Source organism: Anas platyrhynchos, chromosome 11 (genome assembly GCF_047663525.1).
Source record: "Anas platyrhynchos isolate ZD024472 breed Pekin duck chromosome 11, IASCAAS_PekinDuck_T2T, whole genome shotgun sequence".
NCBI classification, from domain to species: domain Eukaryota; kingdom Metazoa; phylum Chordata; class Aves; order Anseriformes; family Anatidae; genus Anas; species Anas platyrhynchos.
In genome coordinates this window covers 8,561,061-8,577,767 of record NC_092597.1, presented here as the reverse complement: position 1 = coordinate 8,577,767, position 16,707 = coordinate 8,561,061, and the positions used below count along the sequence as shown (strand labels likewise).

Here is a 16,707-nt window from a genome sequence, read left to right as displayed (position 1 = left end):
ACACTCTTAGTCAACTAAATCTTCGTAAGGCATAGCATTGCAGCAACATTCAGACAAGTTGGAAATGTTACGAAATGCAATGCTTATAGTACGTATTAGTGGGAATCCACTATCTTGTTTTGCTTTCCCTCAAAAAGCACATTAATTTTGCCGTGAAACTAGGCAACACAGAGCTGATCTAACTACAACTGAAGACATCAAATAGAAGTTGAATAATGTCCTTTCAGACTTTAAACATAAGCAAATATAAACAGCTTCACTTGAACAAGTCAGAAAAGAAAAAATTTCCAAGGAGACACGGGAAATATAAAACAGAAGAAGCATTAGCATCATATTACTCATAATTAGACTTTCAGAAGAAGTAATATATTGATATATGAAACATGCTGCTGCACACAGACAAGGAAAGTGTTTGGGGAAAATACAATAGGTACGGTAGGGGCACTTTATGTAACTTACATAATCAAAATCAAGCCACTGCATACGCTGTAAAACCTTTTGATTTGATTAAATGTAACAAAACTTATCAGCATGTCAACAGATTTTTGTCTAGGACTACATTTGTACATTACAGTTAGTACGAACAGATTTGCCAAACTGCTTTTTTTCGGCAAGTCCTTGAGCAAGATTTGGGATTTATGGCAGTGCTTATTAGGTGCCCAGTGTTTCTTCAAGTGCTGCATTTCCTTGACATTGTGAATGCTGGCTGATCATGTGTACGGATACAGGGAGAGTGAGGACAAGACACGTCCTGCAGTTAAGGCAATGCCCAGATTTGTTGCAACCGCCGATGGAAGTGTTTCTGTTGCCGAGTTACCTATTCTGAAGCAGGGTGACCTCCCCTCCTATGACACTTCACTTTCCTTCACTAGGAACCTTTAAGTCCAGGGCAAGAAAACCATAACATGAGCATCGCCTCCTAAAATGTCGCTCCCAGCCTTTTGTGGACAACAAATCCTGTGCGTACAGATTCTTCCTTGGCATTTCCCCCCCAGACACCCCGACTTGACAAGTTCGCGGGTTTCCTCCTGGCGATGTTGCCCCGGCGGCGCCCCAGCCCGGCTCCGGGTGCCCGGGCAGCTCCTGCCCGCCGTGCCCCGCTCTCCCACAGGACACCATTACACCTTATTTCTCGCGGCTCGCCGTTGATCCCACCACAAGAACCGGCTCAGCGCTCCCCCCCAGCCCCCCGGCCACCCCTCGGCGCCTCAGCGGCCCCCAGGGCCGAAGCCGGGTCCGGCCCGGCCGCCGGGCCCCCGGCGGGGAGCGGGGCAGCGGGCGGGCGGCTGCGGGCGTGAGGCGCGGACAGCTCCTGAGGCGCCGGCCTCGCAGCACGGAGCCGCGGGGATGCCGCCGGCGGCCCCGGGCCCGCAGCGGGTCCCGGCCCCGAGCTCCCGGCCCCGGCCCCGGTGCTGAGGGGGCAGCCCCCGCCCGCCCGGCCCGGCCCGGCCCGGCCCGGTCCGGCCCGCAGTGCCGCTTTGTGCCTACTCACCACAGCTTCCTCTTTAAGGGCATCAGACTGCCCCTGTTGGAGGCGGTCACCCCTATGGCCATCTGCAAGACGGTCAGGTATTTCTGATACTTCATTTTGCCGTCGCCCCCCCTGTCCCTGCCTCGTCCCCGCCGCCGCCACCGACAGAGTCTCTCCAGCCGCTGCATGCAATCATCAAATTTTTATTTCCAGGCATCTGCCGTCCCTGCGTCGCGCTCCTTCCCCTCCTCCTCCTCCTCTCCTCCTCCTGCCGCGCTCCCTCTCTCTCTGCCCCCCCAGCTCACGCTCTCCTCCTCCTCCTCCTCCTCCTCCTGCCGCACTCCCTCTCTCTCTGCCCCCAGCTGACGCTTCTCCTCCGCCTCCCGCCGCGCTCTGCCCTCCCCCCGGGCCCACGCCGCTCTCCTCCTCCGCCTGCCCCAGCCGCGCTCCCTCCCTCGCTTCGCCCCCTCACCTGCGCCCGTTCCCCGCTAGGCCCGCTCCTCCCGGCGCGGCCACCTGGGCTGGCCCTGCCCGCGCCCTCCGCCATCAGCGGGACGCCATGCCGCAGCCCGGCCTCGCAGCGCCCCGGGGCAGCCCCGTGTTATTCTCCTCCTCGCCTCCCGGCCGACATCATTGTGGCTTGAGGCTGGCGGCCACCGAGGGGACGCAGGGAGGGAGGGAGACGCCTCACCGCCAGCACGGGCGGCCCTGTGGGGGCGGCGAGGGGAAAGGAGAGAGGTAGGGGTGTGAGGGGAGGGGAAGGTGAGGGTGAGGTGAGGTGAGGATGGAGGTGAGATGAAGGCAAAGATGAAGGTGAGGTGAGGATGGAGGTGAGGTGAGGGTGAGGTGAAGATGAAGGTGAGGTGAGAATGGAGGTGAGATGAGGTGAGATGAAGGCAAAGATGAAGGTGAGGTGAGGATGAAGGTGAGGTGAAGGTGAGATGAGGTGACGATGGAGGTAAGGGTGAGGTGAGGGTGAAGGTGAGGTGAGGATGAAGGTGAGGTGAGGTGAGGATGGAGGTGAGATGAAGGCAAAGATGAAGATGAGGTGAGGATGAAGGTGAGATGAGGTGGAGGTGAGGTGAGGATGGAGATGAGGTGAGGATGGAGGTGAGGTGAGGGTGAGGACAGGCACGGCATGGAGGCAGCTGGCCGCTCTGTGCTGGCAGGACAGGGAAGCAGCGGGAGCAGCACCTCCAACCAAGCCTTCAGGAAAAGGCACAGAGTGAGGTGGCTGGAGTGCAGCTCCCCGCTGCAGCAAGACCCCTAAGGGATGGGGTTGTGAAGTCACCTATAAAGAGCCTACTGAGCCCACAGGAAAGAGAGGACAAACCTCCCCTCCTGACATTTTTTTTCCCACATGAGGAAAACTGAAGTGTGTTTGAAAACCAGATAGGAATCAAATGTTTTTACAGGGCTACCCACCTTCTGGGTACTTCAGCAAAAATCACTGAAAGCATAACTGTGTAATGGCCTTATGTGTGACAATTATTACATCTTTCATCTGTTATTTGCCCTACTCCTCCAGTTCTCCATTAAGAGCTGTAGGAGATCCCACTTTTGACAAGTGCTTTTGGAATTCATTCAAAATATGATCAGAGAGACCTATCTCAGTGCAGACATCCCTGACAGACATCCCCAACAGGGCAGAAGGCTGACCTGTTGATCAAGAGCAGTTGAAAATATTTTGACTAGAAATAGCTGGTGAATAACTGTGCTTTGGCAGGAAGCTGCAAGGTATCCTTAACTCACATTTGAAACGCTGTCAATCTAAAGTAATAGGGAAAACCCACTAAAACAGGTCAAACTTTTTCTAAGCTGTTCTGTAGGTGTTCTGATATTTACGTGAAGAAATAGTAGCTGAGTGTTTTAATACAGAAAGTTATGTTACTTCCTCCAAAACTATTTGTGACCAGGATAAGATTAAGGACTTTTAATACTAGCTGAGATATTTTGGCTGTTCCAGCACTGCTTAAGTATGTAGATGTAGATATTCTGCAAATTGCAGATAGGAACAAATCCATGATGAGGTGACAACTTTCATTAAGATGCTATAATATAATATGTAATAAATATGAATTGTAATACTTACTCAGAGTAATGTCCCAAGCAAGCACCATCAGCTAGGAAAAATCCTGTGAACATTGTCACCTTGATTATTTTTTAATGTAATATATGTCTTAAGACTACAGTAGGCAAGAGCACAGAGAAGGTAAATATATTACTTGTAAACACATCAGATTTGAATTAGAAACATATGATAAGAATTGTATGACTGTAGTTAATGATATGGACAGCTTTGCATTTTCAGTGTAGAAATGAGATGTGTACAAATGTCCTGAAATGGTATGTTTAATTAAACATTTAATTTATATTAAAAATTCAAATGCCAGCTGAATGGCCGCCTGCACATCTACAACACATGAGATTCTACTCATGGGTTTCTTTGTCTTTTGAGAGATTAAGCACTAAAAACAATGAGGGATGGTTAACCTGAAATGGTTAGGAAGGTTAAAGAGGAGGAATTAATTTTTGTCTTTGAACAGTTCTAGTACTACACTATCTTCTACAGACAGAACATCAAATCTGTTTGAAAACCCATGGAGATAATTTTTTGCCTTAAAATAAAAAAACTATAAAAACAACACATTGTTTTCTCCTGCTGTGCATCCAGTCATTACTTCACTGAAAAAAGGCTTGCTGCCCACACAATGAGAGAATGAGTGTGGGCTGGATTTTACTGTCACCATCATTAGCAGAATGTTAGCTACATTATAATTGAAATAGTCATTTACACTTGTGCAGTCCTATTGAGAAAATCTTTTACACCTTGAAATGCTAGGAAATGCTGACTAAAAGGATGAGACTGTACTGTTTTGAACATCACAATTCAATGTAAATGTTATATCTCCAAAAAGTATATATTTTCATTATCTCATATTGAAACTTTTGAGATAAAAATCAACTCTTCATCCATTTCTAGTGGTAGAATATTTTTTTAGATAAGAGAATCCAAGGATACAAGGGAAGCAAAGTTTATTTGAAAGCTGATTAAACAGGGAGAAGCAGGTAAGCTTTGAGAGTCCCCAAACATTGCTTTTCCCATTTTTATAGTGGCAGATTTGGGACATAAATTTATTTTAAGCGTCTATATACAAAGGTGTTAAGAAATGTGCCAACAATGCTTTGCATAAAGACTTAAAATGGAACCTGGCTGCATATTCAGATCTTTATTCAACATTTTGAAGTCTGGTTAGTGATTTCTACTCTTAATTCAATAGGACTTCCTAATTCTTTTTAAATTAGCAAAATAATTACTGCTATTTCAGATTTAGCTCTATAGTTTTCAATGATTATACTGTTAACCTGGTACTAACATTAACTTTTGTACGCTTTATATATCAACAGTAGCTCTTTATATATGTTGCAGAGAAAAAACGTAATAAAGAAATGTTATCCTCTAGCTTTAATTGCAAATATTTCTGATTCTCTCAGACCTGTTCCTTCTTAGCGCTACTCCATTATACATCTCCTTTAAGAACATCGTATTTTAAGCACGTATCTTTTGTATAGCTGAAAAAGTAAAACAGTCCTGCCTTTCTTGCCTTTCAGATGGAGAGCCTATTTTTAACAGGAGTCAGTCAGCTGCTTCCAGATTAGGGTAAGCGTCCAGACATCCCACTGTTACCTCTGAGGCCTGTGTGGACCCATTAGCTGAGTTAAGGCCACAATTTATGCAGCAGATATCCCTGCAACAGAGGCAGTCTGGTCATATTTGCTGTTGTCTTTGCAAACTCATTCTGTCTGATGAGATACACTCTCCTTCACTACAGAAAGATGAAAGCTGCTTACATTTTTTTGAACCTAGCATACATTCAAAACACAATTCAAGTCCAATTTAATTACTTCAGGTTAACATAGATGATTCATAGCATGTTTGTTGGTTGGTTTTTTGTTTTGTTTTCAGTACAAAATCACACAGAGACATAATAATTTCTTAATTCTATTAGCTTAGGTAATTTAACTGCAGACTTTACCTTAGAACAAACTCTATAATACATCTATTACTTGCAATCGTCAACACCCCTTTTTCTTCTGAAGCCAGTCCCTGGTATGACCTTCCAATGCACTTCTTGGCTCTGGAAGAACAGGCTGCTCTTTCAGTTATGAGTTACAATATTAGTATGAGTGGTACACTTGAATAGATGTGTGGCTGCCCCACATTCCACTCATAATAGTATGTTTATACTAGCATGATGATGTGTATAGCAGATAGATGGGCAGGACCCGAGAAGGTGGAGATTAATGCCAGTATGTGCTATCGAATTTTGGCCCATGCGTTGGGGGGTGGGCTGTTGTCAACAGTGGGAGACAGAATGGCTGCAACTTAGAGCATGCCACTGAGACAGCTGTGCATTGGCAGCTCCTACCAGCTGCAGAGCACTAAGAACAAGAGAGTGTAATGGTGGGCTACCTAATGCGATCTTCATTCTAAGCTTCGTCTATCATCTTTTTCAATCTTAGTATTGTTAGAACATATATGAGATTTCAGATAGTGCAAAGCAAGATTTTACATATTATCTACTTCTGCTGATTCTATATATGATTTAAGTAAGCTCATCACTTATCTTCCTTTCCTTTATCATTAGCACATCACACATCCCTGTAGTGCCAGTTGTCACTAGCCGTCATCCTTTCCAAACTCTCACCAGCGTCACTCAGTCTTGACTAAACTCACAAGAGGTGGAGAAATTAAGGTCTGACTCAAAAGACTCTCTAGAGACATTACAGAAATGCACTTTTGAAAATTTAGGGTACTCTTGATATGTATATATCAATATATATATTATATTTATTTTATATATATATATTATATTTATTTATTTATTTATTCAGATAATTTGTTGTTGTTGTTGTTGTTGTTTTGCAATAATGTGAGGAGGAAGAAACCATATCTTTAACTGGTATAGCTGTGCTGGCAAACAAGCAAAAATATTCATTTTTACTGATTTAGCTTATTTTTCCAGCAAACCTGCATAAACTACACTGTCTGGCAAAAATAAATTGATAGATAAATATCTTACAAGAATAAACAGCATTGTCATTGGTAATACAATGGCCACATCAGCAACTTTTGAGGGTAGATTAGGTCTTAATAGTAAATTTTAACCTCTCGGGTACATTCATTTTTTAGTCTGTCAAAACTATTTTAGAGCTAAAGCAGACATCAAATAAACTTGTTGCTGCTTTATGCCATATTAACTAGAATATTTTATTTGCATTTTAGAATAGTCTTAACCTTTACTCTGCATAAAACAAAGATTTTTCATAACATTACATTGTTCATTCCATGTTTCTTAATACTGTGCTACTGTGTAGACTGAAGAATTAACATTATGTTTGTTCTTAGAATATACCCATTCCTCTTGCTGATTTCTACTGTAATGACTAATTAAAAAAGTCTTGAGACATGCTAGTCATATTCTATGCTCCTGTTGCATTTCATATGATTGGAGAACCTCTTATTACACAGTTTAATTGGTAAAGTGTCACTGTGAAATTCCAGAGACTGATACAACACTGACATTAAAACATGACAGTAGATTACTGATCTCCTGTTTACTAATAGAATTCTTTTGCATCGTTACTTTTTTAATAATAGTGTATTCTGTTATTTTTTACAGTTAGTCAATTAAAATCATAATATTAATGAAGATTTCTTTTAATTAGCAGCATTAATGCAGATACTTCAGTAAAGACAGCTTCTGAAACAGACTTTCTTGCCATTTCAATGTCATGTGTAAGCTTCACATGTCCCATTTTTTGTTCCAGGAAAACAAATAAAAGGATCATACTTGTCAAAGGCAAAAGAGTTCCTTAGAATCTACAGGTATGTCAGATAAGGTACTCCAGCAGTTATTTTTTTCCTCCTCAAAAATAAAAAAGCAGTGTTTGTGTGTTTCTGTGTTTCCAATTTATGCATTTACAATATGTGATTCTGTGACTTTTTTTTTTTTTTTCCTATGATCTACTAGAGCTCTTCTATACCCTTTTTTGATGTATTTATTATATATAATGCAAAGCCTTTTTCTGGTCTGTTACTGTTTCTTCCATACGTAACTGCATGTTACATGAAGATCTATAAAGATACATGCAGTATCACTGTAAAAACAAAACAAAAAAAAATCTTGAATTTTCCTCTCACTTTTTACTGCTCAATTGATCAACTACAACAGAGGAAGCTTTCACATTTCTCTGAAGTGTCTTTATGACAGGCTAGCTTGACTGATGACAGAAAAATATGTGTCCACATGGATATGGTAATAAACTGACACAGTCATTTTGAATTAACTTAAATCTTCTGAAAGAGTTTATCCTGGTCATTCATTTGACCTGCCAAAATAAAAATAGGTAAATAATTTTGCTTGGAAGAAAGAATGTTCAATGTTCACTGTGTTTTCTCAGAAGAATATCCTCACAGAAAAAAAAAAAAAAAAAAAAAAAAAAGACTGTGGCTTATCAATAGTAAAGAACTATCTAGAATAAGCTATTGACATTTTTACAAGAAACTTGCAAACAAGCAGATATCCCCATTTCACTGTAGCCAGGACTATTTAGTAATGGATTCCTGTATGAATGGTGGTAATGCTGTTCTGTGGGCTCTGAGGTGTAGCTTCTTTACTCTATTACTATCAAATTTCAGGTTACTGCAAAAATAAGAATACTATTAAAGCCAAGAATTCTGGCTAGAAGAAAGTGGACCTGTACTGCTACACCCTACATTACTTTTACATTTACCCATTTCTTGCAAACTTGTAATCCTAAGATTTTACTTTTAAAAAAAGAAAAACACCTTAAGTCAAGATTATCCAAATATCACATTATGCCTGACAAGCATGACCCTGTCACAGGATAAAATAAGCTTAATGTAGAAAAAGATAAGCATATGCATGAATTCCATTAGTGCTCTCTGATACAGATTATTCATGTAGAAAACTACTGGAGGGAAGAAATCACCAAGCACACAATTTCAATGTGAGATGCAACAGAAAAAGAAGCGTAAGTAACATCACTTCCCATAAAAGATTCTAAGAAATATATTACCATCTGCAGCACATCACAACTTCTAATATATTACCATCTGCAGCACATCACAACTTCTAATCTGCAGCACATCACAAAGATCTAATTAATTAGTCTTGCTAACTGCATATTGTTAGAACTGAGAGAGTATGTAACTGAGGTGAGGTGTGACCAGACCTTGCTATCATTCTGGGATGTAGTTGCTAATAGCTTTCATTTTTAGATGATATGCCTGATGGGGAAGCCTCAGAGCACACAATGCTTAAAAGAGAAGAGAAAATTGTGAAAAGCAGGCAATAATGATGGTTCCCTGGTGTGGAATTCTGAAAAACAAAAATGTAAAATATTGGGAGATTGAGGAAAAGTTGTATTTCTGAACTATTGTGGTAGATATTATAGACCCTCTGTGAAAAACTTGGGAATGAGGACCGATTTATAAGACTCTGCCCAATTGTCTATAAATAATACCTCTCTACATTTCCCTTACGTCTTTAAATTTGAATAGTGAGTTCTGTGCGTGCTAGCTGTACACATCAGGATAAATAAATCAAAATGAGAGAGAGGAGTACTAAAATTTAAGGAGCTTCTTGTGCCAAAATATATGCATGCCACATTCTGTAAAGTAATAACAATTTAGACCTTTATATAGTTTCATTAATATCTTTGATTAAATCCTAATGGAAGTGTTTCCACATCCATGAGACTGTAAAGCCTGCAGGCCAGCTGAGTGTTAAAGGAATACATTGAAATCATTCACAATGCTAGTTGAAGGCTGTTTTATATGTCTAGTTGTATATTTGTGCACTACTACACACATGAAACCCATTTTTCACTTTGTGGAAAGAAGCCATTCTATTTACAATCTGTATGACTTTTACACTATACTATTTTAATCAGATTACCACTACAATGAGAATTAATGTAATAGGATTTACTATAATTAGAGGCAAGTATACAGTAATCTACAATGAAAAGAACACAAAACGGTTAGTGAAGATCAATAGAGGATATTGTTTATGCTGATAATATAATGTTTTTTAAATCACATTAAGCCTGATTTTAAGCAGATTTTTTTTTTTGACAAACGTTACTCAAACGATTTCAACCCAGAAGGGTTAGTAAGTCAAGTATTACTCTTGTCTGAGACAGAGAGAAGTGGAAATAAATAAAAACAGATAAAACCTAAAGGACTCAAGCTACTCATTTCATTGTCCAGCCTGAATAAAAGACAAAATAAAATAAAATAAAATAAAATAAAATAAAATAAAATAAAATAAAATAAAATAAAATAAAAAGAAAAAGAGAGCATGATTGATAAAATAGTGATAAACAAGGCTTTTAAAACATAGATTAATGATTCAGGCTTTAAATTACGGTTTTAAACCTCTAAGAATTCAATATTTATCAATGTTAATATATATCAAATGTTCCTGTAATTCCCATGTAAGGAAACCTACATGAAGTTTTGGTAAAGATTGCAGATCTTCCCAAGTGATTATATTGTTATGTTCCTGTCTGTTGTAAAATCCTGATAGATCCATAAACCTTAAGATACCCATAGCACGCCTAGCAAGTGGCAATTAAGAATTGAAAAAGTGGTGAAAGATAAACCAACTAACTAAATCTTGATGCTGTGGAAAACATTTTTGAGGATCTGGGACAACACCTGATGAGAGAACCATCTTGACCACAGGCTGAAGGACTGGTTCCTAAGACTCATGACAGTTTTCTTATACCAGCACAGTGATGCATATAGCAGACAGATAGACAGACCCCAAGAAGGTGGAGATGAATGCCAGTGTGTGATCAAATCTTGGCCCGTGCCTTGGGTTTATAGGTGGGGAGTCGGCTGTTGGGAAACAGACTGGCTGCAACTTAGAGCATACTGCTGAGACAGTTGTGCTTTGGGAGTTCCCATCAGCTGCAGAGTAGCTAAGAACAAGGCAGTGTAACGCTTTCATCAGTAATTGTCTCATACCACAGCCTAGTCTCCCTATGGGAGGCATTGGGTTAGATTCAAAATAAAGTAGTGGGTTACCGTTTGTATATTTAAAATTATTGAAAATCAAATAGGACTCTTTTGTAGAGCAAAAGTTATTCATACTGTTACGAATTTGCAAGATTTGATATTTTAGTTACTGCATTTTTAATTTTAAGAACACATCAGAGGTAGCATTAGTAACATTCCAGGGAAATAAAGCCCTCCCATTACGTGTGTGTGCATAATAATAAATATCAGCTTCAAGAAACCCTTCAGACAAAGTTTAAAAAATGCTTCAATTTTTGAGAGTGTAGCTTCAGACAATATATAATATTTGTGGGTGGGTATCCCACATTCTTGTTCAGCTCTGAAAATATTGGTACAAATAAATATAATATTTTTTTTCAATAAAACAATGTGGTAAAGATTTTAAATACGTCATTTAAATAATTAACAACTGGATTGCATTCTTTCAGGGTTGTAGGGTTAAGTACATAAAATATTTTTTCTCTATAGTTTCCTTCAAGACCATCTAATACAAAATAAGGAATTGAGCTGTTCATTACAGACACAGGTATCTTTGGATATCATATATATTTTTTCTACTTCTACTTTGGCTACATAGGGGATTTTGAATCCTCTTATCTTTTTTTACTAACTGGTGTCAAAACTTTTCCAGCCTCCAATAAGTTCTTTATAAATGATGAAAATTCATGTGCAGATCAACAGTCTTGCTACAAACTCGATTTTTGTAACAAATAAGCAATTTTCTGTCCTCTTCCTCAGAGAAGACACAATCAATTCTATCTTCTCTTCTATGCTGCAGTTATTGCTACTTTTGGCATAGCTGATCTGGCTCGAAACTTGCTGTGAGTAGACCAATTCTTTTTTAATTGCCCCAGTATAAAAATAAAATTGCCTTTATGGCACTCGTGATGTTACACTATGAAATTGCATAATGCCTTACAGCCTGGAAAAAATGCATTAATAGCACAGAGGAGAGAGGGGAGAATCAAGCAACTTACTATTACTGCCTTACCACAGAGCACAAAGGTGTTTGTTTGTTTGTTGCTGTTCTTTCGTTGGTTTCTGTTATTTTTGTTTGTTGTTGTTGTTGTTTGTTTTTAAGAAAAAAATAAGGTAAAGTAAATAATGCACTACTAAGATTTTGTCTGGAACGGTGAATAGACTTAAACCATCTTTTGCTGTTATTGCAGTTTATTTGGCTGTTTTTCTGATCAGTTCAGCTTCTCTCTCTCTCTCTCTCTCTCTCTCTTTTTTTTTAGACATTATAACAGCTGAAATATTTACAATACACAAGATACACGATGCACAATATTCTATTCCTCTACCTTAATATCGGTCATTACATTACTACTCTTTAATATCCAAATATTTCTACTTTCTAACATACTCCAAAAATGAATCAGCAAAATATATTAAATGAAGTTATTCTTTAACATTCTGTCCTTGAACTCTGAACAAGAATTCTGTTGTTGTTCTTTGCTTGCCTCTTATTACTTAACAATTTTACTCGGAGCATCCAAAGAATAAGCAAGACTCTCTCTGGGTCAGTTGTACTCAGCTGGCACAAAATAACAAGGCCCTACTGAAGTCATCATTTTATACCATGTAATGGTCTGGCAGAAATATTTAGTCAATACATTTTGGTGAGTGTTGGAAGCAATGTTTATAGTGAGTGTTTTCCTGGAGCTGACCTGGATAGTATCTGTCCCAAGGTCTATCAAGCTGTGATCTGCACTGCTACAGTGCCAGCATACGCTCTGCAATAGTTACAGTGCAAATACTCTTCTCAATATAACCTACAACCTCTTTTTCTCATGATACAATAGAAGATTTGAGAGCTCACTTGCTGTCTTGCCAACCAAGCAATTCACCCACCATCTGCATGCTAAGAGCATGCAAACAGTTACAAAACTATGGATGGTTCTTACTCAGCACTGTGTTTTTGGGGAGCTGTTCATTGGCTCTTCAATCTTTGGAGCAACAAGACAGGATGCAACAAATAATGAAAATAAAGTTCTGGTTGTTTTTATTATTATTATTATTATGCTATTTTTAGATAAATAAACCTTCTTTTAATCCTGTAAAAATTCCTCTATAATATTAAAAGGATAAATTTTGGAGATTAACTAACAGATCCATAATAGAGGTCTGTTCTGGCATCCTGTCTGTCTCTGCAAATCTGTTCCTTTTATTGCAGTAATGCAAACTTCCTTAGAACCATCTGCACCACTGCTGAGTTTTGAAAAGAAAAACACAAAAAGAAGACTCAATGGATAATGAACAAGGGCACTCACAAACCCACTGCATTTATCTGTATACCCACTGTCCAAGCTGCTCTAGAGCATACACACTGTTGTCACTCTCAAGTGCTACAGAAGCTCAGCACATTTTGCTGAAGAAAGTCAGTTGGCTCACATGAGTCCAGAGGGATATTCTTCCTCCAGAACTTTGCCTGGAACTTAGTGACAAAAAAATAGAATGAATAAAGTATTGACCAAACACCAGAAAAAAATAAATAGCAGTGAACGTTCAAATGGAAATAATTAAATCAAGCTTCATGTCTGCTTATGTAGCCAAAAGTGATGATGTTTCCAGTACTGTAAGTGACCTCGCTGTGGCTGAAAACACCCTTTTGCAGCATTGACAGGTTCAAAGTGTATCAGAGTACAATGACACTTAAAGAAGGTGTATGGATCCCTGAAGAAGACAGAGAATATAGTGATTTTAGGAACAAAACCAAAATACCAACACTTGCAAGTAGACACTGCAAAACGCATTCGGTCTGGCGATCTGTGCACATCACTGTGAGAGCATCAGTAAATCACAAGCTTTCCAACAGTTTGCCAGGAGGATTCCTGTGAACCTGAAGCTGAAGATTAGGGTAGGTTACATTGCATTTGATTCACTATGTGGGGAAAATAGTTATGTATAAACATCCCAATACTATTCTGGTTGTAAAGAATTTTATTATTTTGATGAATTTAAAATGGGGATAATACCAATGTAATTCCTTAGTTACTCTTCCTCCTACTTGGAGAAATCTGACAACTCAGGACAAATCTGATGCTGCAGCAGCTTAGCTTCTTTATGGTGATTTATATTACAAATATGACCAAATTCAAGGTCATAGCTAAGAACCCAAGTGAATATGATTAAATTAAATATAATGCATAGAATCTCATTCCCTTTTCTGTCATCTCCAAATTGATATCAGCCTCATTGAAGGAGTATCATGGTGAATAACACCAAATTCAAGACTGATGAATTTCTTGGAGAGTTGGCTCTAAGTTATATCTGAATCTTCATGAAATTTTAAGATTTAATTTCCATTTTCTTTGCCATAGGTCTTTTACAGTAGAAAAAATTCTCAGTTGAAAGGCATTTCTTTCCTCTCATGCACATTGTCATACTACTGTACAAGTAACATTTATCTGTTAATACACCTAACATGCACCAAAGACAGACATTTCTGCTCTGGTATATAACACTGCTTTAAAATGTTTCCACTTCTTTTCCTTCTGATCTACAGTACATACACTTACCACCTTTTGTCTCAGTCTGTGTTGCTCTGAATCTCATTAGCAAGCTTTATTCTAGCAAACAGCTATTTGCCCTTTGAACTCAAATGGCCTTCACTAGGTGACACAAGAAGGCAGAATTTCCTGTTATCTTATAGTAAGAGACCATGAACTCACATATTTGTTCTTTGCATATTTTTTGGCTAACATGAACTTGAAGATATGGAAATTGCCTATATAAAATCTCTGTAGATGTCCTCATAACTTCTTCTACAGTCCCAACACTGAAATATCCTGAGACATTTTCAGAGTTTGTTGCTGCTTTTGATGTGCTTTCACTGCAATGCTTCCTCCTTCAATATCATAAGCTAAATCTTTCTTTGCAGTCCATTGGATGCAATCTCAGAACAGCTAAATTTTTCTTTCATCACCTATGCAGAGTCTCCCATTTGATTAGTAGCAACCCTGAAGTTGTTCATAAATTGTGTCATGCATTTGACTGCTCGGCTAACCGCTAGAAAAGGCAAACTCCCCGCTCCCCACATAGTATTCTTTCATCCTATAACTTCATCGTATTTACCAGAGACTGCCAATTACTGTAGTATATATAATTATTTTTTATGCACCCTTGTCAACCCAGATAAAAGAGGAATTCCATCACCTGGCTTGCACATATTTATTTTCCACAATCTTATGAATAAAGAAATGGAAACTGCTCATGTAATTAAGATCTGCTTATACAAACAAAGTTTACAAGTGGTTTATAAAGATATTTTTCCTCTTTTCATATTTGTTTGTAGAAGGATTACACATCTGCTCACTTGTGTTTCAGTAATATTACTGGGAAAGTTATAAGGAAATTCACGTAGAGAAACATTATTGAAGGGATGAACAATCCCAGGAAATCAGACAACTTGGAAATGGAATTTAGATTATCTTCTTTTGCCTGCTGGCTGCCTATTATCTTTATTTTTGTCTGTAATAATAATGATAGCTTGTTTCCTGGTATAGAGTAGGGGAAGTAAATGGGCAAAAGTCATGCTCAGAGTATGTTTCAAATGCTACAGAGTGAGATATATGTCTATGCCATCTACTTTGCCTTTGTCAGGTAACCATTATGTGTCTGCATGCTGTGTGTAACAACAGATAACTAAAAGAGCTGCCTATACTTCTACTTATCTGTATAGAGTGGGTTATTTGCAGACAGTAGTTATCATTACTTTGGGGAAGGCTGGAGAAAGGCAAGAGAAAGAGATACCCATTATTGTTTAAGTATTCTTTAGGATTTCTTATGTCTTCCACGGGTTGATTAAAATAATTTGTTTCTGATTGTGCCTTATCCTTTATCCCTTAAAGAAGGAGCATGCAGCAATAATTTGCAGTGAGATTTTTTTTGTAAGCGTCCCCCTTGCATGCGTTTTACGCAGAAGGGGAACACATGGTCCTGAAAGAGCATTAATACTCAGGTACAGCTGGTCTTTGAAGATTTTAAGTGATCCAGATAGGAAGAACGAGCAAATGCCTCCCAAGGGAGACTGGCTGTTCTGACACCGCTCTATCATAAGTGTTAACACTTATGGGAAGATGTCTATGGAGACCAACGTACAGAACGGGGACTGTATTGGCAAAAGTAAAATAGGCATATAAGAAAATAAGACAAAAATAAAACCGTTAACCTGGACAGCAATAGAGAACTTAATCACAGTCTACCAGGCTAGCAGCAAAGAAAAACAACCAAACTGATTAATTCATCTATTGTTATTAGTTAATGCAACAACCTAACATTTCTCCATGACAGCAATGTCTCTGTGCCAGGTTTTTATTATCCTGCGGCACTGGCACTATTAAAATTCCTATTACTCAGAGAGTTTACATTGATTTAAAAAGGAGTTCTGTTTGCTGGATATAAAAAGAGCTATCACAAAGAATTTAGTGTCAGACCTTAGCTAAGGATCAACCCTATTTTCTATTTAAAGAATTCATTGAGTTTAAAGACAAATCACTTTTAAAGAAGTAAAGTTCTAAGGCACCAGATTTGCCTGAGGAACTGATCCCAAATAACTGCTTTATTTTTATTCTTGTCATACAGAAATATCACATGGCTCCAACCATACCTAGTCGAGCTTCATTACTGCATACTCTAGCATCCCATACAGAATTGCCAGAAGTAGAGACTAAGCAGGGTCATTAATTGCTCTTGCACAGGGTAAAATTCCCCCAGGTATATGTTCCCAAGAGAGACTAGGTTGCAAGAGACATAGGGAATAAACTTGATGCAGAGAACATGAAATTTGTGACAGAAATATTACAAGAGAAGGATTAGGAAACCTGGAAAATGTTATGCTCTTGAATCAGGTATTCTGTGCCTACGCTCTTTCAAGAAGTGACTTAAAGGACCAGGAAAAAGTCAAGAAAAAGAAAAAATATGGAAGTGAATTGCATAATCCAATCAGGGCCCTAAGAAGAGAAGTCTTTTGAAGTCCCACTGAGATCAGTAGCAAATCCAAAACTTACTGTTAACACAAACAAGAAAGCTAAACCACAGAACCTGAAGTCAGGGGCCTAATCTGGGCCAAGTTTTATTCAGCAGGACTACTCCAGGTAAAAATTGTGTTTCAGAAATAATC

At 38.9% G+C, this 16,707-nt stretch overlaps 1 protein-coding gene across 5 annotated transcripts in view; it reads right to left on the bottom strand.

Annotated features, from left to right (window-relative positions):
* TJP1 (tight junction protein 1) overlaps nucleotides 1-1,674 on the bottom strand; it is a 159,914-nt gene extending 158,240 nt beyond the window's left edge. For all 5 annotated transcript variants that reach the window (XM_038184899.2, XM_038184900.2, XM_038184901.2 and 2 more), the window contains exon 1: nucleotides 1,493-1,674. In XM_038184899.2, the coding sequence (XP_038040827.2) occupies nucleotides 1,493-1,659 (167 nt within the window). In that variant the 5' untranslated portion in view covers nucleotides 1,660-1,674. The remainder of the gene's footprint in view (nucleotides 1-1,492) is intronic.
* Nucleotides 1,675-16,707: the final 15,033 nt, after the last annotated feature.